Source organism: Engystomops pustulosus, chromosome 6 (genome assembly GCF_040894005.1).
Source record: "Engystomops pustulosus chromosome 6, aEngPut4.maternal, whole genome shotgun sequence".
NCBI lineage: Eukaryota > Metazoa > Chordata > Amphibia > Anura > Leptodactylidae > Engystomops > Engystomops pustulosus.
Genome location: NC_092416.1, coordinates 113507434 through 113529545, shown reverse-complemented (window position 1 = coordinate 113529545; position 22112 = coordinate 113507434). Strand labels below are relative to the sequence as shown.

The 22112-nt window shown below is 45.0% G+C and overlaps 1 protein-coding gene across 3 annotated transcripts in view; it reads left to right on the top strand.

The window, feature by feature from the left end:
• The window catches only part of RIPOR3 (RIPOR family member 3), a 195464-nt gene extending 174428 nt beyond the window's left edge, over nucleotides 1-21036 (top strand). For 2 of the 3 annotated variants that reach the window (XM_072110623.1, XM_072110624.1), the window contains 8 exons: nucleotides 209-347; nucleotides 587-722; nucleotides 1221-1382; nucleotides 2829-2987; nucleotides 3878-4080; nucleotides 9411-9494; nucleotides 19060-19150; nucleotides 20378-21035. In XM_072110623.1, the coding sequence (XP_071966724.1) occupies nucleotides 209-347; nucleotides 587-722; nucleotides 1221-1382; nucleotides 2829-2987; nucleotides 3878-4080; nucleotides 9411-9494; nucleotides 19060-19150; nucleotides 20378-20478 (1075 nt within the window). In that variant the 3' untranslated portion in view covers nucleotides 20479-21035. Of the gene's footprint in view, nucleotides 1-208; nucleotides 348-586; nucleotides 723-1220; nucleotides 1383-2828; nucleotides 2988-3877; nucleotides 4081-9410; nucleotides 9495-19059; nucleotides 19151-20377 lie in introns of all 3 variants that reach the window. The other variant, XM_072110625.1, reaches the window with a different exon arrangement.
• Nucleotides 21037-22112: the final 1076 nt, after the last annotated feature.

Genomic DNA, 22112 nt, shown 5'->3' with positions numbered 1-22112 from the left:
ACTTTGAGATTTTAACAGGACATAACTTTTAGAGTTTAGAGATCAGGGTGCATGTAGGAATCTACCATGTAGATTAGTATTGGTAGATTTACTTTAAGTACTAGTACATTTAAATGAAGTTGAAGCCATTTAATTTTTCCATTTAAATGTAGTTATAAAGTAATTATATCTGTTCTCAGATAAGAACCTAGAACCTTTTCCTTTCCAGTAACTGGACATTGCCTCCATCAGTTGCACAGACATTTAGTAGTCATAATGAATCGGAGCAGGAAGGACTTGGCACTGGACATGAAGACCTTGACACTCTTTTATCTATACATCTGGAAATCTGTAAAGTCCTACTTAAGGTGATGCATGTTTGGCTTAGTCTAACATTTAAATTAATTTTATAATGAATATAATTATTTATGCTTGGGGGCAAAGATTCTATAACTTTCACCCTAGAAAATGTACTTGCATATTCCTTATCTACACCTTTTTTGCGATTTATCTTGAAGGGATGCTAATATCTCCACTCCAGTCAAAATTGTGCTGTATGACTATTTTGAACCACATTTACTAATTGAAATGAAACTTTTTATTACAGAAACTGATCTCACCAAACACAGCTCGAATTATACAGCATCATCTCCTGGAGGAACTGTCCTTGCAGAGGGAGGTCCTTGAGGATCTGTCAATCATTTTCATCCAAAAAGCACAAGAGAATCCCTCCGTTGAGGACAGTATGTGTTATCCAAAATCAATCATTCATAATACCTTGGAATAGTCTAATATAAGTCATATGTAGTACGTTCGTGTTATATATTTTGGGGCACATTTACTAAGAATGTAGGAAACTGCACTAAAAGTGCTCGGCCTGTGTATGATATATTCGATGCGCCAGATTCCTTATGAACGTACTCCAGAAGTCATGAATCTGGCGCTTCCCTGCACTGGCCCGACAGAGTTCACCAACTTATTTGTGGTGCACCTTTAACATAGGGCGTGCGACAGACTTTGCATGATAAATCTGGCGCATTGTCCGACTGAGCACTAGAATGCCCCTTAATTTGTGTTGCATGGTGCCTAGTGCAGCAGCGCCACAAAATGGTTACGTGCTACACATTTGTGGTGCAGACCTGTGCAAGCAGTTTACACTAGAAAGAACGTGCAAAGTCTGACAGAAAACTGGCGCAAAGACCTTAGTAAGTGTGCCCCTTTATCTACTACATCTCTTACAGTTTTCCCAAAAACCAAAAAGATCCGACATTTCCTTAAGCTTTGGGAGAGCTGCATCAAGCCTGAATGTCCTTGGTTCTGCTCTTCTGAAGTTCTACTCAATCAACTCAAGAAAATGTTTGTGCTGAAGATCAAAGCCAAATACCCAGGACAGTTGGAGGCAGGTGAGGCATTTCCTTTTAACGAAAAACTTTATTTGTCTGAGGTCTTTAGAATAGTGCATTCTGTGGGATTGGCATTCCATTGGATAAGGCTTCTACCAGTAGCCAGTAGCCCTGCAGAGATTGCCCCTTGCGTGTCCACAATATATGTGAAACTTCAGGGATGCTCTGCATAGTAGCTACTCTTCCCCTGCGGGCATTAAGAAAGCTGTGTGTGCTGTTCTGCCGTTTTCACAATAACTGCAAATGTGTAAGTGAGTGGTTTCTGCAGGGCTACTGGGGGCATTTAAAAGACTTAGTCCAGCATATATGTAAAAGAAGTTTAATCTTTATACATCAGCTTTGGCCAACATATTAATGAGGTCTGCAGACATAACAGGAGCTGCAGTGATTGGGAAACCACAACGGGAAACAATATACCCTACAGCAGGGATCACATTACCCCCTGTGTATGTACCTGTCTGTCTATTCCTCTAACACAGGATATCTGGTGGAATAAGTTGTAGCCGCCCCAGCTGTGACTGACCCCCAGAGGGGATGTGTGCTTGCTGAGGAGTCTGCAGGACACATTACCTTCCTCATTGTCATTAGGTTTCTTGATGCCCCGCTTCCCTCTGTGCTAAAGCCATTAAAATCATTAAGTTTACAGAGGATGATGTTTTTCAAAAATGTAAAAAAATCTGCTCTGAACTCTCTTATATCCACTACAAGATCAAATAAATTATGGGCAGATTAAAACCACCACTGATGAGATCAGCAACACTGGATGGATCAGCACAATGACCTTAGTACTAGTGGTGGGAGTCAACCTTTAACTGGGTAGGTGAAATGTTGTATATTACAGGTGGTTTCGCATAATGCTATTTTATGCCAAAGGCCAGTCTGCATGTCAGCATTACATTGAGTGAAATCTGCAGCATATGCATAGCTTCATAAACAGATGGGTTGTGCGACCGATTAGGGTTAACATTAGACAACACTCAGTCCTTACTGTACAATCATCATATAGCAACAGCAAGCTCCTGCACTTCATTGTGACCATTTTAAGATATTGGCCTACATTTATCAGTAGTAGGGCAGTCTGCATTATGTGAAGTTAGCCTCATTAATGTGCAAAGTGAACCAGATTATTAAATGCTGGTGCACGTTCTTCATTAATCCGGCTCCCCCTGCACTGCTCAGGAAATGTAACAATTATTCGAGTCACAGAAATAAACAGTAATGCATGGTCCAACTCTGCATCGGAATGCCCGTTTCGGTGCAGAATTTTATGTGCAGCCATGGCACAAAACTGGCGCAAACACTTCATGAATACATGTGCCAACAGTTTGCCCATTCTTTTTAGTGCAAAGTCAGACAGAATACTGGCGCAAAGACTTTAATAAATGTCGGCCTTTATGTGCCACAAGAGTTAGCAGTCTGTTCTCATTTTATTTTTGTTTTGTACAGTGTTTAGGAGAGTACTGGAACAGATATTTGGGTTCGGTGGCGTTATGGTACCAAATGATATCCCAGAATCCATTGTTTCCATCTTTTTGCTCTATGGATACCTCCGGAAATACCATGTGAATGATCTGGAGAAACACTTTTCAGCACTTACAAGAGAAGGTGGGTTTCATAGTTTCATAGTTTATACGGTTAAAAAAAGACACATGTCCATCAAGTTCAAACAAGGAAGGGAAGGGATTTGATGAGGAAGGGATTTAGGGGAAACAATTCTATATAAGATAACCATTAATGTTATTTAGGTGTAAAAAGGCATCTAGACAATTCTTGAAGGTCTCTGCTGTCCCTGCTGTGACCAGCCCCTGAGGCAGGCTATTCCATAGATTGACAGTTCTCATACTAAAAAAGCCCTGTCGCCTCTGGTGATTAAACCTTGATTTCTCCAGATGGAGACAGTGCCCCCTCGTCTTTTGATTTGATTTAAGCTGAAACAACTTACCACCATATTTTTTTTATGGACCATTGAGATATTTATATAAATGAATCATGTCCCCTCGTAGTTGTCTCTTTTCCAGACTAAATAAATCTAGTTGTTTTAATCTTTCCTCATAACTAAGACCATCCATACCCCTTTTTATTTTTGTGGCTCTATGTTGAAGCCTCTCCAGCTCCAGGGCATACTTTTTATGGACCGGTGCCCAGAACTGGACAGCATATTCCAGGTGAGGCCAAACCAATGCCTTGTACAGTGGTAATATTACATCCCTATCACGGGAGTTCATACCACTTTTGATACATAACAAAATCCTACTGGCTTTAGAGGCATTGCATGCTGTTATTCAATTTATGATCTACTGGTACCCCCAATGTTCAACTGGAAAAGCAATGAAAGGCTACATACTGCTAGAATGAACAAATATAATGTTCTGCATTATAAGTTCAGCCTAAGAGTCTTCTGTAGAATATTCATTTAAACATGTTACAGATTTTAGAGACAAGTTTTATATAAGCCAGATACTGTAGTAATTGTTTGTCTCTATTCTCCTCTGAAGTCACTCTTATTGGAGACCTTCAGCTCCCTGGCCGTCTGAAGAAGATTAAAAAGCTGAAAGCAAAGCAGATCTCACGGCTTCAACCACTTCCTCAGTTTCTGAAGTTGGTTGCCACATTCCAGATAGACGAGAACATGAAACTGTGCAAAGCAGCTACTGGCTTCCTCAGGAGAGCATCAGTAAACAAGCACTTTAAGCAGAAGGTAGGTAACACAACAAGTTTCACAAGTTCGGCACCCACAGACCCCGAATCCGAACACACATCATTGTTCGGGATCAGGCCGAAAACTGCTTGACTACTGAAGCATCCAATCAATCAGCTTCCAGTCCCTTAGCAACCATTGACATGTCCTCTGTAGGTATGCCTGTGATTGGCTGGGCTGGATATGTGACTCTGCAGTATAAGGCAGGGTTCAGACGCCATAACACAAAAGAGAGCTAGGCAAAGGTTATTGCTTGTCATAGGGTCATTAAGCTAGGTAGGTGCCAAGATCTATGGCATGTACTGGTAGGCCCCACAATGTTGAGGAATTTGTCAAATTACATCGCAGACGGTTCACCAACTTGATGTAAAATTGTACTTGTAGAGCCCTCACTACCCTTCAAAGTTGCAAAGTCAGCCACTAGTCATGGAGCAGTCAGTCATGCTACATGATGACTCTTCTAGCTGGTGATCTGTGGCTCATCCACCTGCCATTTTTCCCCATATAGAGTTGCAAGGTTCCTAAGAACTTTTATTGGAGGATGAGAGTGTGGGTGGTGGACCATCAGAAGAGACCTATGATGACAATGAAACACAACTGCCAACAGCTGTGAATTTCTGTAAATGCAAGCGGAGAAGCAGGATAGTGTTAAGGGCTCAGTGGTGGAAAAAAAGAGGGGTTATGATTAGATCCTAGAGCCGACATGGGTAGAAGCCAGTGATACTTCAGATGAGGATATGGTGGCCAGGAACCCACGGGCAGCTGGAAAAACAAGTAGAAAGGGGCCAAGGCATGGAAGTCAGCCCATAGCCATGGTGTCACCTACTACTACCCACGCCCAGGGACCCAGGAAATAAAGACCAATCCAAAGCGTGTCTGCAGTGTGATGCAATGCATTTCACAGGGATCAATGATCCCTTGTCAATGAATATAACCATAATGTTCATGTCATGAGTGCTCCTGCGTCCTTCTGCGTGTGTGCGGGGTGGCTGCAGGCATACTCACCCGTTCACAGTCCAGAGATGGCGCCTGTGGACCGGCACTCGCGTCCCCGCCCCCTAGGCTCTGTGAAATTTAAAGGGCCAACACACCACTAATTGGCGTTGGCTGGCTGCTAAACAGGTTACATACCCTGCCTCTTCCTTTGATTCGTGCTGGATTTTTGTGCTCAGTTGCCTTAGAGAAAGCGTTGTTATTGAGACTTGTGCTTTATCCGTTGTGACCTCCGCTTTGTTTCCTGACCTCGATTCTCTACCGCCTGCCTTGACTGGTCCTGACCTACTTCCTGACTTCGACTCTGACTCTGTCTGTCATTCCTATACCTCGCCTTGGCCACTACCACGAGGAAGTTATGCCTGTGGAGCGACCTGGTGGTAACCTGCCGCAGCAAGCTTTGCGCGAGCTCTGGTGAATACCAGGTGCCTCTTAGACTCCGGCCCCAGGTATCGGCTTACTTCATCACTCGCGACAGTTCAGTAGGTCAACCACCACCGATCCTGACAGTAAGAACCGGCGGTAGATCCCACCAAGGTACCTCTCCCTGAAGTAGTTGACCTCACCACCGTTATGGCTCAGCAGTCCCAGCAGATCTTCATGCAGGCCCAGCTGCTTAACCAGCTTCCCGCCACCCAGAAGCAGCGACCAGTTCCTGTGGCACCTCCCGCTACTGCATTTTCTGCAGAACCCAGACTGCGTTTATCTATGCCTTCTAAGTATGACGGAGATACAAAGTTGTGCAGCGGTTTCATCAACCAGGTCTCACTGCACATCGAGCTGATGCCTACACAGTTCCCCACAGGTCTAAGGTGGTATTCATGGTCAGTCTATTCTCTGGGAAAGCCCTGTATGGGCTACCCCTCTCTGGGTCATGAACGACCCGGTCAATGCCAACATCACTGAGTTCCTCACTGAATTCCAGCCCGTCTTCAAGGAACCAGCCCGAGCCTCTTCTGCTGAGACCGTCCTGTTGAATTTATGTCAAGGGGATTAGTCAGTTCGCGACTACGTGGTTCAATTCCGCACTGTTGCCTCTGAGCTCTCCTGGAATGAAGCGGCCTTGGCCACCACCTTTAAGAAAGGACTGTCTGGTTGAATCAAAGATGATCTGTCTGCATGGGATAAAGCTCTTCTGACACCCCGGGAGAGCTCAAGACGACAGGAGAATCTTTGCCTTTACTGTGCGAGCACTTTGTCTTATACACTCCATCATCAGAATCTGGGAAACGCACGCACCTAGGGTTTTTGGACGGGGCGTCCCCAAGTGAGAATAAAGCCTCTTCACGTCCTAACATACCTCCTCAGTTCTTGGACAGGTAGTCAGCTTAAGGCTTCTGCCTTTTCGGATTCTGGCCTTGCAGAAAACTTCTTAGATGCTGCCCTGGTCTTTCAGCATCATCTTCCAGTGATCTGTCTTGAGAAGCCGCTGGTCAACTTGTCCGACAGTGGCCAGATTCTCTGTGATCCGGCCCAGTATCGCACTGAGCCTCTCTGCCTGCAAGTTGGGCCCTTGCACAAAGAAAGACTTTCGTTTTAAGTGCTACCCTGGTCTTCGTCTTCTGTCCTCCTGGGTCTTCCGTGATTGCAGCGCAACGCTTCTATGCTTCTGACTGGCAGACTGGGGAAGTTCTTTGTTGGGGACCTGAATGCCAGTCACACTGTCTGATGGCACTTCATCCTGTACCCACCGTGACTTTTCCAGTCTCCTCCAAGCCCCTGGTGGGTGTCCCTGCTTCATATATGGACTTTGCTTATGTCTTCTCGGAGAAGCAAGAGGAGACTTTATCACCACAACAACCCTACTACTGCCTTATAGAACTTTTGCCAGGCAATTATCCTCCATGGGGTCAGGTGTACCCACTTTTGATGCCTGAAACAGCGGCTATGTCAGCCTATGTGAAGGAAAATCTTCAGAAGGGGTTCATTTGCAAGTCCTCTTCCCCTGCCAGTGCTAGGTTCTTCTATGTGGCCAACAAGGATGGTTCACTCCATCCATGCATAGATTGTCGTGGACTTGACTGCCTACGGGGAACCAAGAACGATACCAAATTATACCTATGCGGGGCATATAATCTCATCTGCATCCGTGAAGGTAACAAATGGAACACTGCCTTCAATAGTCGTGATGGATCCTTCCAGTATCTCGTCACCATTAACAACATGTTCAGAGACCTGCTATATAGCTGTGTCATGGTCTACCTGGAAGATATGCTGGTGTTTTTTGCTGACCTCGAGTTCCATCAGGTTCATGTGAGATTAGTCCTCAAGCACCTAGGGGCCAACCGCCTCGAGAAGTGCCTATTTCACCAAAAGTTTTCCTTTCCTCAGGTGTTTCATCTCTGACGAGGGACTACAGATGGATCTGACAAAATTATCGGCAGTACTTCAGTGACCTCGTCCAGCAGAACTTCGTGCCATCTAGAGATAACTGGGCTCCGCTAATTACAGTTCATATCACATTTTTCCTCCCTCATGTCTCCCATTGTGGCGCTGACTAAGAAAAACGCCAATCCTAAGCTATGGCCTTCCAATTGCCTTGGAAAGTGGTGGTATCTTCTGGAAGGATCTCGTCATCCGGTCTGTATTTTTACTGACCACAAAAATCTCCTGTATCTCCAGACCGCTCAACGCCTCAATCCACGATAGGCTTGTTGGTCCCTCTTCTTCTCTCGATTTGACTTCCTGATCTATTTGTGACCAGCAGAGAAAAATGTCGAAGCCGATGCTCTCTTTCATGCCTCTCATGTAATTGGTGATGAACCAGTTTCTCGACATATCATTTCTCCTGAACGGCTTGTTGTTGCTGCACCTGCGGACCTATGGCAAATTCCTCCTGGCAAGACATTGCTCTCGTGTGGCTTTCCTCCAGATATGTCCAGCTGAGTATTCCCAGCAACAAACTCGGTCCTCGTTTTCCTGGGTACATTCAAGATGCTGATGTCCATTAACCCTGTGGCTTACAAGCTTCGTTGTCCTCCCACCATGTGCATCCTGAACTCCTTCCACATCTCCCATCTAAAGCCTGTCACATCCTGAATCTCTTCTTCCGGCAAGTAGTTCTTCCTGCTGAGGCTGATTCCAGCATGTCAAATTCCATGTCTTTGAAGGAAATCCTGGACCGGAAGCCGGTTAGAGGGAAATGGTTCTTTCTTATCGGCTAGAAAGGGTTCGGGCCAGAGGCGAGATCTTGGGAGCCCGAAGACAAAATTCTGGACCGCTGTTTTCTTCAAAGGTTCCTTCAGGCCAAGAAGAGGGGGTGGTTGAAGGGGCAGTGGGGGAAATAACATGGGTACTCCTGCAACCCAGCTCTTGGGTCGCGGGTGCACCTTTGCACTTCTGTGTGTGCGGCAGCTGCAGGCATGCTCACCCATCCACGCTCCAGCGATGGTCCGTCCCGTGTGCATCAGGCCTGTGAAATTTAAAAGACCAGTGTGTCGCTAATTGGCGCTGGCTGGCCGCTGCCCTGTTATATAGCCTGCCTCTTCCTTTAACTCCTGCCCGATCTTTGTGCCCAGATGCCTCAGAGAAAGTGTTGTTATTGAGACTCTTGTTATTTATCCGTTGTGACCTATGCTTCGTTTCTTGACCTCAATTCTCTGCCGCCTCCCTTGACCTTCTGTTACGTACCTGACCCCGATCCTGCTCCTGACCGTCTGCCTGACATTTACTATGACTCTTTCTGCTGATCCTGTAACTCGCCTTGGCCACTACTGCAAGCAAGTCGCGCCTGCAGAGCGACCTGGTCTTGTCCGGCCGCAGCAAGTCCAACTCGCTTTGCTTCCATGTGTCGGCTTACTTCATCACTCGTAGCGGTTCAGTGGGTCCACCACCACAGATTCTGACAGTTCACATTATAGATAAACTTCTAATAAGAGTTTCTTGCAGTCTATAATATAAAAGTAATTTGACACATGTAGCAGAATTTATCATTTCTGTGTATGCATCAGGATTCTAGTTATGTGAGTAGTGAGTAAGTAGAGATTGGATACTAAAGAAATGTTCCCATGCTTTTTTACCTGGATTATTTTTAAGTTTTATTTATTTTTGACTGCAGACTAGAGGTGGTTAAACAGAATCTATGTGGGGTAAAGCAGAATTCTGATGGGACCAATGGAGGAATGTTTTTACAGAAAGCAGGAGGCAATGCCTGTAATTCTCTGTAGTCTGTTTATAATATGCAGGCATCATTCAGAGAAAGTGCTATCCTGATCACAGATTTACCCCCTATACACAGATCAGCAAAAAGTACAGAAAGTCCAACAGTGCAGTCCATTGGGATTGGAGCCTATAGTATCATTAGCCCTGTTTTTTATTTGTTGTCCCTCTCTCTTCAGGCAGTGCTCTATTACACCGAGCTCCTCTCTGATAAAGATGTGCAGCTGCAGAGGTCGGCATGCTTGGCACTTAAACATCTCAAAGTAAGTGCACCCCCATCATAAATACAAACACATCCATAACTATTCTATTTCGTTATAGTGTTCATCATTTAGGTTTGCAATTCTCAATAAAAAGTACCCGCAGTTGACAGGTACCATGCCCCTTGGCCTTGATGGGCTAGCTCTGTCAACTATTAATAGCTATGAGTTAATTCCTACTACCTATTGCTATAATTTTAAAAGGTTGAAATGAAATGTTCAGAGATTTATTCACTATTCACATTGATAGATTATTCTAAGATTGTTTAATCAGATATAATATCGGCATCCAAAAAGAAAACCGAGATGCTGCAAAGTTTAAAAGCTTTATTGAATAAAATGTATATAGCAAAGAATAATAAAATGTATAAAACTAGTCCATAGTAAGGCAAATTTAATTGTATAAATCTGATACAAAAAAAAAATATATATCCCATGCATTCAGCCAAACTTTTGAAAGAGATCACTATTTACCGACTTAGCCATGCAACTTGTAATAAAGGTAAAACCATTTTCTTTGGGAGTAAACTTCCCTGTGTTATCCCAGTTGGGGTAGGTAAAAATAGCCAGGCCTTTGCGTGTAGAGGTGAATGATCTGGCAGGGTCAATCAGTGACATTTTTATTTCTTCCAGATTCCCTTTCGTAGTTGAATTACCCATAACTGTAGAGGGTATATTTAATTCAGCCATGGCGTGCAGAAAATGTGTCCCATCCAGAAGGTATTTTTTTGTTTGAGCAAGCTGTGACAAAGTGAGTTGTATTGCTTATCAACTCTGCCATGTTAGAGCTCGGGACAACATTACCTTTGTAAATAAACTCTCCTTTATCATTCCAAATTGTAATGTCATGGTTTTGGGCCAGTTTCTTTAGCATTTGTCTGCATTGTTTGCATTTTCTGCAGTTTGCTATTCATGTCAGTCCATGTTCTAAGAAAAACGCAGACAATTTCAAGGATATTGGTGCTTTTATCAGACTCTGTATTTGGCATATGTTGATGAACAGGAGTAGGAGGCATAACAAGGTTGAAAGTCGCGAGTTCTCATGCATCTTTGTAGTAAATCACTCTTCGGTTTCATTTTCATATCATTCTGCAGGTCAGTGCTGTGTAAAATACTAGCAATTTCATCTTCCAGATGTTGAATTACACTCTGACGAATGTTAGTTGCAGAGGTAAAAGGCCGACTTATCTTGGTGAACTCGTGTTTGGACACCAAGTACATTTTAGTTACGTGTTGCATTACTTGTTAAAACGTAGACTCAATATTAATGCCAGTGCAAATCCTAGTAGTGGACCTATGAACCCTCCGGATTGATTCATTAAGCGCTTCTTTTTTTTATGCCCAGTGTATTTCCCCTGTGGCAGAGATTAAATCATTGCTTGCCTGGTGCAAAATAGATCTTCTGACTGAAGGAGTGGCATTAACCAGTGTTTTTAAGAGGGCCCAGTTGCATCTTAATGTTAAACATTTTTTTCAGTACTATGTACAAGGAATGTGCAACACCCTCGCCGATGCAAGGCGAAGGAGTGCTTGCGAATATGTCCCACAGCATGTCACTACATCACACTACATAGTCCTTATCGGACACAGGGGACATTGCAGTGGTAGATCCTGCCTGGCAAGGCAGGAGTTAAGTGTTTTGTATGATGTAAGATCTATCATCCAATCACCTGTATTACATTCTGTCCAATGTAAGCTGAGATGTAATTGGAGGAGCAGCCACCACCTGACCAGGGGAGTTACAAAACCCCTGGCCAGGAAAGTTCTAGAGCTCAGTTCCAGTCAGAACAGAGCGTCTGCAGGACACAAGAGAAGAGAGTAGTTCTAGCCAGACCTAGGAGTCTGCAGTAAGCAGACTGGAGTAACTCCTGTCTAAACTCTAGACAGCTAGCATACCAGACCAGAGCAGGAAGAGCCTAGCCCCTGCCTGAAGAGTGGAGCTAATAGCTAAGAGTTAGATTAGAGAGGAAAGGGGTATCATCCTGCATTTAAGGGTGATACCAGAAGCACTCCAGGACAAGCTGAAGCTTCCTATTAGGACACAGCTACCTCCCAGCCTGCCCTTGCATCCAGGCTGGCGATCTACCTCCTGTGGCTCCCTCCAACTGCATCTCAGCACTCCACCATTCTGTTAAAGGCACGTTGCTGCGGTTCCTGTCAGTTCCAATAAAGAACTGTAAATTGTTTTTGTTCAACCTCTCCCTCCGTCTGGTCCCTGCTACTACGGCTGCCATCATCACAGGCACCCTGTCCACTACACAGAGACTCATACTTTAGACACTAAAGGGTTGCCCCAGGGAGATCCGCTATAGCAGCCTCTCCCTCATCATTTCTTGGCAACACCACCCTACTGGAGACCTGCCAGGCTGTAGGACAGCCCTCCGGTTCCCCATACCAAGCACCGTGACACTAGCTTGCCTAGGCCGCAACCGCCAGCCACTCAGGTACTGCGGGCCCCGGCTGACTCCAGGCCCCGAGAAAAGGCTAGGCCCCGGTGGGGGATGTTGCAAGTGGCATCACGAACAGGATTTATACTTCTGTGCCTTATCCTGGCACTAAGGACTATCCTTTATTGAAAAGACTGTGCTGCCTAACCCTGCTGCCATTCGGGTTTAGGCCCCAAGTGATTGTGTGTTTCTGCATTGAACTGTATTACTGCTGCCACGTGCTGTCGAGCACCGCTCCAGCACTCAAGAGGTCAGCACCATGTGGGGTCCTCGGCCATTCCCTTCCGTGGAGCAACCCGAGTTCTTGGAGGTTCTGGAGACCATGGTTGTGGTCTCCGCTCAGCCGGTCCGGAGGCCCTTCGCTGGGCACCGGCTGCATCGTGGACTGACCCGGGCCTTTGTCACCAGGATGTACTTCCAGGCGGTGACGGAGCGCCAAGTACCACCCGGGCGGTTCCTGGTGCCTCTCCCGGCTACCATGCTGGTACCGCGGACCCACGTGGTGGCGCCACGTGGGGAGGCCCTGACTCCGGTCGAGCCAACGCCTGGGCCTACTGCTGCCGTGCCACCTGCATCGAGGCCTACTGCTCCTGCCGACCAGCCTGCCAGCCCTGCTGTGGTGGTTCCTGACCCTCCGGCTGCTCCTGCTCCAGTTCCGGCACCTGCCCGACAACCTGCGAGACCCGAGCCTACACCGGAGCGACCTACCCCAGCACCGGCACCTCCGCAGCCTCGAGGCCGAGGTGAGGCCCTCCGCCGGCAACTCCGAAACGCTGTCTCAGAACAGCGACGCCGGGAGAAGGAGGCCCAGCGCTACATGGCCGGCCGGTCTACAGCGGGAGCCTGGGTGAAGCAGAACCACACCACCGGCATGGTCCGGTATTTCGACCGGCAGCGTGGCTATGGCTTTGCCACTCAGGACTATACCGGACGGGAGGTACTTATTCCCTGCCGGTCCGTCAAAAGGCCTGACTTGCCGGAAAGACTCCACAATCTGAGACCGGAGGAGTGCATCGAATTTTCCCTGCAGGAGGGACCTCGAGGGCCGTGGGCAGCTGGCTTGATCGGATCCCAGACTCCGATGAGGACCGCTACCCATCGTGCGATGAGCTGTATGAGGACGACGAGTGGCCGGAGGCTCCGAACACATCTTCTTCCTCGGCTGCGAGTCCCCGGGTGGTGACCCACGTGAATGCTCCATCCACGGTGATCGTGAGTACGGGCCCCATTGCTATTCATGGGCCGGGCATGATCCAAGGCGCCACCCCCACCGTCTCCCCTGCCGGGAGCGTTGCCAGATCCCGCAGTTCCTCTGTGGGAGAGGATACCCCGGCTGGTGAGCCTTATCCGGAGGCTCCAACAAGACCCTCATCTCCATCTGCCGGTTACCAGTGGGGTGACGACCCGGCCCCAGAAGAATCGGAGCTGGAGGGAGCCGCGGCGCTGCCGCAGGATCCCATTTATTTCTTTCTGGACCCCTCCGTGGTCCCTGGCTCTGTTGAGCCCCCGGCTGGAACAGCCGACACCCCGGGCGACAGCGCTCCTCCTCCTGAATGTCCGGAGGATGCTGTTGAACCTGCAGTACCTGCTACTGCCACCGGGTGTCCCCAGCCGGCTCCTACCACCGCTGCGGATGCACAGGATTCCCTACTGACTTTGGATCCTGTCCCTGCTGAACCCAGCGAAGATGCATCTGATTAACCCCTGATGGGCGGTAGCCCACCTCAGGTACTGTGTATCTTGTAAATATTTACTCTTGCTATCCCATTTGGGCTGAGCGCCCCTATCCCTAAAGAGCCAGAGATTTTCCTGGGAATCTCACCCTTATTTATCTCAGTCAAGAGACTCTCCTTGAACTGCCCACTGTCATGTGCTATGAGAGTACCCCTTTCTCTGCCACAGCAGAGATTCCTTCAAAGGACTCTGTCCCTCTACACATAAAGGAGACCCTTTGCTTCTTCTAATGCACTTTTCCCCACATCAAGGGCTGTACCCAGAAGATGGACTTTGTCATTAGAGACCTTCTGTGAGACTTTTGCCAGATACTACCAGGGAAAAGTTGCTATGTCATTGCTATTATATTGCACTTAATGCCTTCCTTTTTAGGTATGGACATTATGCCTGCACTTTTATGCCTTTTCCTTTTCAGGTAAAGAGACATTTTATTCTGCTACCCTGAGTAGCCTACCTCTGTAACGTTTGTAACGTTTAAGATGTGTACCCATTGGGCTCCTAAGCCAATGTGACTTTACAAAATGTTTGCACACTGTCAATTTATGCCAGTAGTTTGCATTAACCTTTTATAGGCTTTTCAGATTGTAGCGTGACTGTGTCGGACCGTCTCTATGTAAAACCCTGACAGCTACCTTATCCCTCAAACCGAGGTTTGCACGTGGGGGTAGTCCGTAAACTGCGGGTCCTTAGGGGACCGGGGGTGTTACAGAGATAGCACCTGGATGCCGCTCATACAAGGGTAAAAATGTCAGTCGGCAGGTACTTATACATTTGTATAATGTTTAATTGTGTCACATATGCCAATGTAATGCATATACACACTATATATTTGTCGCCAGGGAAGAAGTGTTTACATAACAAATGTATAGGCCTTGGTGCAAGGAGTGGATTACAGTACATGACACCACACCTTTCCTACTGTACAGTTTGGTTTAATGGCGTTAGCGGCCAACTGTCATACTTCACATTTACATGTCTTTGTCTTAGTCCGACACCAACCCAGGTGCCTGTCTCCCGGACCATGGGCGGTTTGTCCCTACATATCATATAGCCTGCACTTCCCAGAAGTGCCCTTATCTACCTCTGCGCCCCAACCATCTGTAGTCGAGCCGAGGGCGGCTCTTTCAATTGCCCCGGGGGTATGCAACACCCTCGCCGATGCAAGGCGAAGGAGTGCTTGCGAATACATCCCACAGCATGTCACTACCACTGCAATGTCCCCTGTGTCCTATAAGGACTATGTAGTGTGATGTAGATCCTGCCTGGCAAGGCAGGAGTTAAGTGTTTTGTATGATGTAAGATCTATCATCCAATCACCTGTATTACATTCTGTCCAATGTAAGCTGAGATGTATTTGGAGGAGCAGCCACCACCTTACCAGGGGAGTTACAAAACCCCTGGCCAGGAAAGTTCTAGAGCTCAGTTCCAGTCAGACCAGAGGGTCTGCAGGACACTAGAGAAGAGAGTAGTTCTAGCCAGACCTAGGAGTCTGCAGTAAGCAGACTGGAGTAACTCCTGTCTAAACTCTAGACAGCTAGCATACCAGACCAGAGCAGGAAGAGCCTAGCCCCTGCCTGAAGAGTGGAGCTAATAGCTAAGAGTTAGATTAGAGAGGAAAGGGGTATCATCCTACCTTTAAGGGTGATACCTGAAGCACTCCAGGACAAGCTGAAGCTTCCTATTAGGACACAGCTACCTCCCAGCCTGCCCTCTGCATCCAGGCTGGCGATCTACCTCCTGTGGCTCCATCCAACTGCATCTCAGCACTCCACCATTCTGTTAAAGGCACGTTGCTGCGGTTCCTGTCGGTTCCAATAAAGAACTGTAAGTTGTTTTTGTTCAACCTCTTCCTCCGTCTGGTCCCTGCTACTACGGCTGCCATCATCACAGGCACCCTGTCCACTACACAGAGACTCATACTTTAGACACTAAAGGGTTGCCCCAGGGAGATCCGCCATAGCAGCCTCTCCCTCATCATTTCTTGCCAACACCACCCTACTGGAGACCTGCCAGGCTGTAGGACAGCCCTCCGGTTCCCCATACCAAGCACCGTGACACTAGCTTGCCTAGGCCGCAACCGCCAGCCACTCAGGTACTGCGGGCCCCGGCTGACTCCAGGCCCCGAGAAAAGGCTACGCCCCGGTGGGGGATGTTGCAAATGGAATGACCAGAAGGTCCGAGATAATTTCATTTTGAGTTACTTTTTTTTTATTATACACAGCTGGTAAAATGCAGACCTTTTGCTAAACTGGCCCAAAACCATCACATTACAAGGTGGAATGATAAGGTGAATTTATTTACAAAGGTAATGTTGTCCCGAGCTCGAACAGACTAGATATGCAATACAACTCAGGGTCCCAGCTTGCTCAAAAATAACAAAATACCTACTGGTAGGAATACATTTATGAAGGTCATGGCTGAATTTAATATACCCTCTACAGTTGTGGGTAATTCAACTACGAGAGAGAATATGGAAGAAATAAAAATTCACCCCTACATGCGAGGCCTGGCTACTTCACCTATCCCAACAGGGATAACACAGGGACATTTACTCCCAAAGAAAAGGGTTTTACCATTATTACAAACTACATTTTTTTAAAATCAGATTTATACAATTAAATTTGCCTTGCTATGTACTAGTTTTATACATTTTAATATTTTTTGCAGTGTAAAGCTTTTCAATAAAGCTTTTAAACTTTTCAGCATCTCCATTTTTTGTATGCTGATATTATAGCCATTATTATATATAATGTTTAGATGTATTGTTTGTTCACAAACACACAATTAAATTGATATTGAACAATCTTATACAATTATATTAATGAGAATGGCAAATAAATCTCTGAACATTTCCATTCAACCTTATAAAATTATAGCAATAGGAAGGGGGAATAAACACAGAACTATTAATAGCTGACAGAGCTAGCCCCATCAAGGCCAAGGGGGTTTGGTACCTGTAACTTTCCCGTAAGTGGGCAGTTTGAAAGGTATGTACAGTTTACTACTGTTCTTAAAATATAAGCTAATATGCAAGTACTTGTTTAAAATTTTGCTCCTCTTAGCATGTTGTAGACATACACTCACCGGCCACTTTATTAGGTACACCATGCTAGTAACGGTTGGACCCCCTTTAGCCTTCAGAACTGCCTCAATTCTTCGTGGCATAGATTCAACAAGGTGCTGGAAGCATTCCTCAGAGATTTTGGTCCATATTGACATGATGGCATCACACAGTTGCCGCAGATTTGTCGGCTGAACATCCATGATGCGAATCTCCCGTTCCACCACATCCCAAAGATGCTCTATTGGATTGAGATCTGGTGACTGTGGAGGCCATTTGAGTACAGTGAACTCATTGTCATGTTCAAGAAACCAGTCTGAGATGATTCCAGCTTTATGACATGGCGCATTATCCTGCTGAAAGTAGCCATCAGATGTTCGGTACATTGTGGTCATAAATTGGTACCAAGGGGCCCAAAGAGTGCCAAGAAAATATTCCCCACACCATGTCACCACCACCACCACCAGCCTGAACCGTTGATACAAGGCAGGATGGATCCATGCTTTCATGTTGTTGGCGCCAAATTCTGACCCTACCATCCGAATGTCGCAGCAGAAATTGAGACTCATCAGACCAGGCAATGTTTTTCCAATCTTCTACTGTCCAATTTCGATGAGCTTGTGCAAATTGTAGCCTCAGTTTCCTGTTCTTAGCTGAAATGAGTGGCACCCAGTGTGGTCTTCTGCTGCTGTAACCCATCTGCCTCAAAGTTCGACGTACTGTGCGTTCAGAGATGCTCTTCTGCCTACCTTGGTTGTAACGGGTGGCGATTTGAGTCACTGTTGCCTTTCTATCAGCTTGAACCAGTCTGCCCATTCTCCTCTGACCTCTGGCATCAACAAGGCATTTCTGCCCACAGAAATGCTGCTCACTGGATGTTTTTTCTTTTTCAGACCATTCAGGCATTCTCTGTAAACCCTAGAGATGGTTGTGCGTGAAAATCCCAGTAGATCAGCAGTTTCTGAAATACTCAGACCAGCCCTTCTGGCACCAACAACCATGCCACGTTCAAAGGCACTCAAATCACCTTTCTTCCCCATACTGAGGCTCGGTTTGAACTGCAGGAGATTGTCTTGACCATGTCTACATGCCTAAATGCACTGAGTTGCCGCCATGTGATTGGCTGATTAGAAATTAAGTGTTAACAAGCAGTTGGACAGGTGTACCTAATAAAGTGGCCGGTGAGTGTATACTATAATGAAGAATTAATGCTACATCAATGCTAAATTAATAAACTAATAATAAACTACTACCACTACTATGGTGGCAGGCTGCTGAACACCTTCCAGTCCACATTTCCTTCATGGCACAGCATGGTGATACCATCGAAAAAAAGTAATATGTAAATTAGTATAACGTCATGGAGGCAGAGCGTTCATCAGTTAGACTGAATGACTGAATGTGACAAATAAGACAAATACAGGCGGTCCCCTACTTAAGAACACTCGACTTACATGCAACCCCTAGTTACAAACGGACCTCTGGATATTGGTAATTTATTGTACTTTAGTCCTAGGCTACAATGATCAGCTGTAACAGTCATCAAATGTGTCTGTAATGAAGCTTTAGTGTTAATATTGATTCTTATGACAACCCAACATTTTTAAAATCCAACTGTCACAGAGACCAAAAAAGTTCTGGCTGGGATTACAATGATAAAATATACAGTTCGGCCTTACATACAAATTCAACTTAAGAACAAACCTACAAACCCTATCTTGTATGTAACCTGGGGACTGCCTGTATCTGACCTACTTCTGTACTTAAATCACAAAGGATTGACAGAGTATTAACAACTAAATATCTAGGTCAGTGATGGCTAACCTATGGCACTGGTGCCAGAGGTGGCACTCGGAGCCCTTTCTGTGGGCACTCAGGCCATCACCAGAGATGACTCCAGGTATCTTCCTGCAGTCCCAGACAGCCCAGGACTTGCTGTGCAGAGGTATTTTAAAGTGACAGCTGGAACTGGGACTATTTTCTGCTTTATTGGTGTCCTCAGGGGCTGGTATCAATGAAAGCTGTGACAGAGAAGGGAGTATAAATCACAAATTAAATTTCTGTGTTGGCACTTTGCGATAAATAAGCGGATCTTTGTTGTAGTTTGGGCACTCGGCCTCTAAAAGGTTCGCCATCACTGATCTAGGTGATATGCCACCTATAAGTTCTCCCCTATTCTGGATGCTGCTATACTTCACTATAGCAGCTGATGGAGTACAGAGCTGTGAAGTTTAGGGTGTTAATTATTTACAGGAAAGCCACAGCTAATGGTATTGTTTATGTTCATTAAAATATAAATAACCCGCATATGTTATTTTACCAACAGGGGACAGCTAGCATTGACCAGATAGCAGGGCTGTGCCAATCAGAAGTGGAGGATGTGAGGATCTTAGCCAGAGAGACCATCTTGTCATTTGGTGAGTCAATAATTAGTAAGTAGAGGAGAAATCTACAGAAAACAATTGTGTCCCATTTCTGGTTATGAATCAGAATGTATGAATGGAGCATTTAACAGTGATGGCCAAGTCATACCATCAAAACTTATGGTGGATGGCATATAAAGTGTTTTAATGCCCTATAAAAATTGCACAATTTTAGTACTGTAAGACTGTATGTACCTATTGTGGATTCTGTGTGGATTTTAGGCATTGGATTTTGTTGCATTAAATCTGGTGTGTAATACATTAGAATTGAAGCAAATGTGATTTGGAAAAAGTTACGCAGACAATACAGTTTTTTCATGCGTTTAAAAAAAAAATCAAACAATGTCCATGTCACTTTTCTTGAGTATTCTTGCTGATTTTTGCACTTGTTTTTTTACACTGAAGTCTATGGGCATGTGAAAATCAGATCAGATAACAGGTAAAAAAAATGCATGCAGAAAAACACAGTGCAAATAACACAAATCTGCATTAAAAGACTGTGGATTGATTTTCATGCAGATTTTTTTAACATGACAATCTACAATGTGTGAAGCCTAAAACTTTAGTGATTTTCCTGCGGAGGGAATTTCTTCTTGTGGGGGATATTTATCACAAGTGGGTACATCATGCGCCAGTTTTCAAACTAAACCTGTTGGCGCACAGTGCGCCTGATAAACCAGTAGGCCCTGGGTTTATGATCATCCTCTGGGGTAGATTTCTGCTATAGCATGTGTCATTATCCTTGTGCAAGCTCTAGCAAATGCACCAGACTTGAGCATTTCCCCTAGCTCAGCCAACTTCCTACTCTCATACCCTCCTTGTACATCAGAAAACTTGGCTCAATCGCATATGTGTTTCCACTGAAATGCATGGATCGATAACAAGGCTCTCCCGCAAACTTTGAATTGCATTTTAAAATGCAATTCAAACATTTATTCTGTAGGTGAACAGAATCTGTGGTTTGAGGTGTTTTTTTAATTTAACAGGTGAAAGACATTAATCAAATAGGTTTCTTGTTTAAAAACAAAAAACTTCAGACAAAAAACTGAATGCAATTCTTAACCCCTTAATGACAAGTCCTGAAATGCCTCTATATTTAGGTTTGTTGCAAACTTAAGGGCACCAGGAAAAACGGCTGCCTGAACAGTGACATTTTCATCCTTTTTTTAGCACATTCAGTAACCATTTGGCATCTACTGAAACAGATGTTTTATAATTTAGGTCACAAAGGTCGAAACACATTTGGAAAGACGGACAAGATATGTCGTGAATTACAGGAAACACTGACTCTGGATGGAGAGATTGAGATTACAGTGTTCTGAAGAATACAATGAAGATGTCCTAGTTATCAACAGCACAGCACCAAAGCCTCCACAAGCAAAAATATGGTTCCAGAACATTTTTCCAAATTCACATTTGCTCTTCATAGCCCTTCAGCTGTTAAAAAAAAGTGACCAAATATTAATAAATCCTTGTTTAGTGCTCTGCAGAGGACACCTGAACTGTCCTGTCACTTGTTGTTATGACATGTAATGTAGCCTTTAAGATCTAAATCTTGTATATAATAATGGAGGATTGGCTTTTTACCACTGATGTAGGATAGAACTAAGACAGTGTACATACACCTGTATATTAAATCCTATGACATTGTGTATTGTATATTTAACACAAGTTCACAAATATGAAATAAAATCTTTTGATGAAATACGAGTGTTGGAGATCAGCATCACAGGGAAATAACAAAACATAAGAAAACTGAAAATTAAATTTGGCTAGTTGAAAGTAAGGTGATTGTATGCATGCAGAATAGCAACACAACCTCCTCTGCTTTCTGCCATGGAGCCGCCTTCCTCAAAATTTTACCAAATATACACTGTGAACCCTGCCATCTTGAATTCAGTTGAATTCAGTTAAAGGTTTTCTAATTGGCTTACATTACAATTTTTTTTCACGGAAGGTGTTAAAAGTATGGTGGGGGGAGTCATAAGTATTCGGGTACATATCAGGTTTTACCACAAGGTGGCAGCGCTAGAATATATTAGAATATGACTAGTTTTATGTGTTTTGTATCAATAAATCTTCACAGTCGCACTAAACTGGGAAGTGGTAGATTCAAAATAGCACCTTATTGCATACAAAACATCTGCGGGTATCAAAAGCAGGTTTGCTGGAGGGAACAATGGCATAAGCTTCAGTGGGTCAGTTGGTAGAAACAGAGGTGTTAGTATCCTGCTTACCCCCTTTCTAGCCGGTTTATGTAACACTGGTGCACAGCTGTCAGTGTAGGTATCCGCCTTCTTGGCTGCCTGTGCTGAATATTTTGGCTCCCATTCCATGACACATCCGCAGGACATATATGCAAAAACTGATCTTTTATCATCAAATCCTTCAGGGCCTCAAATGACGACAGATATTTCATTTCATCACAGATATTTCCTGGATCCATTGCTCAATAGTAGTGTTTAGTCTATGTACCGCATCAGAGTAGCTGTCATTTCATTCAATTTATATAAAATTTTTTGCGATACACCTTTTGGGGTGAGATCATAATTAAGGCCTTTTTGATGGCCTCATAATCTCCATCTTAATAATTCAAACACTCCCAGGGTTCTGCCTTTTAGTTTTGGGGCTGGGTACCTTGCCCATTGCTCAGGGGGCAGTTGGCACTGCTGGCAGATTTTCTCAAATCCTCTGAGAAGTGTCCAGGTCACCGTTCTTTTACATCCCCAGAAAGTGGTCCAAACTGAGTATAAAGGGCGCTGTCCCACTGGAATCCCAGCCTAGAGTTGAAAAAAATGGACATCTGGACAACCTTAATGAATTCAGCTGCCATCACTCAATATATATAAAGCTGACAGGACCTTGCATAAATTATGCACAAATTCAATATAATGCACACTATCCAGAAAAATGGACACCAGGGTTCAGGGGATTGTAGATAAAAACTTTCCATTTA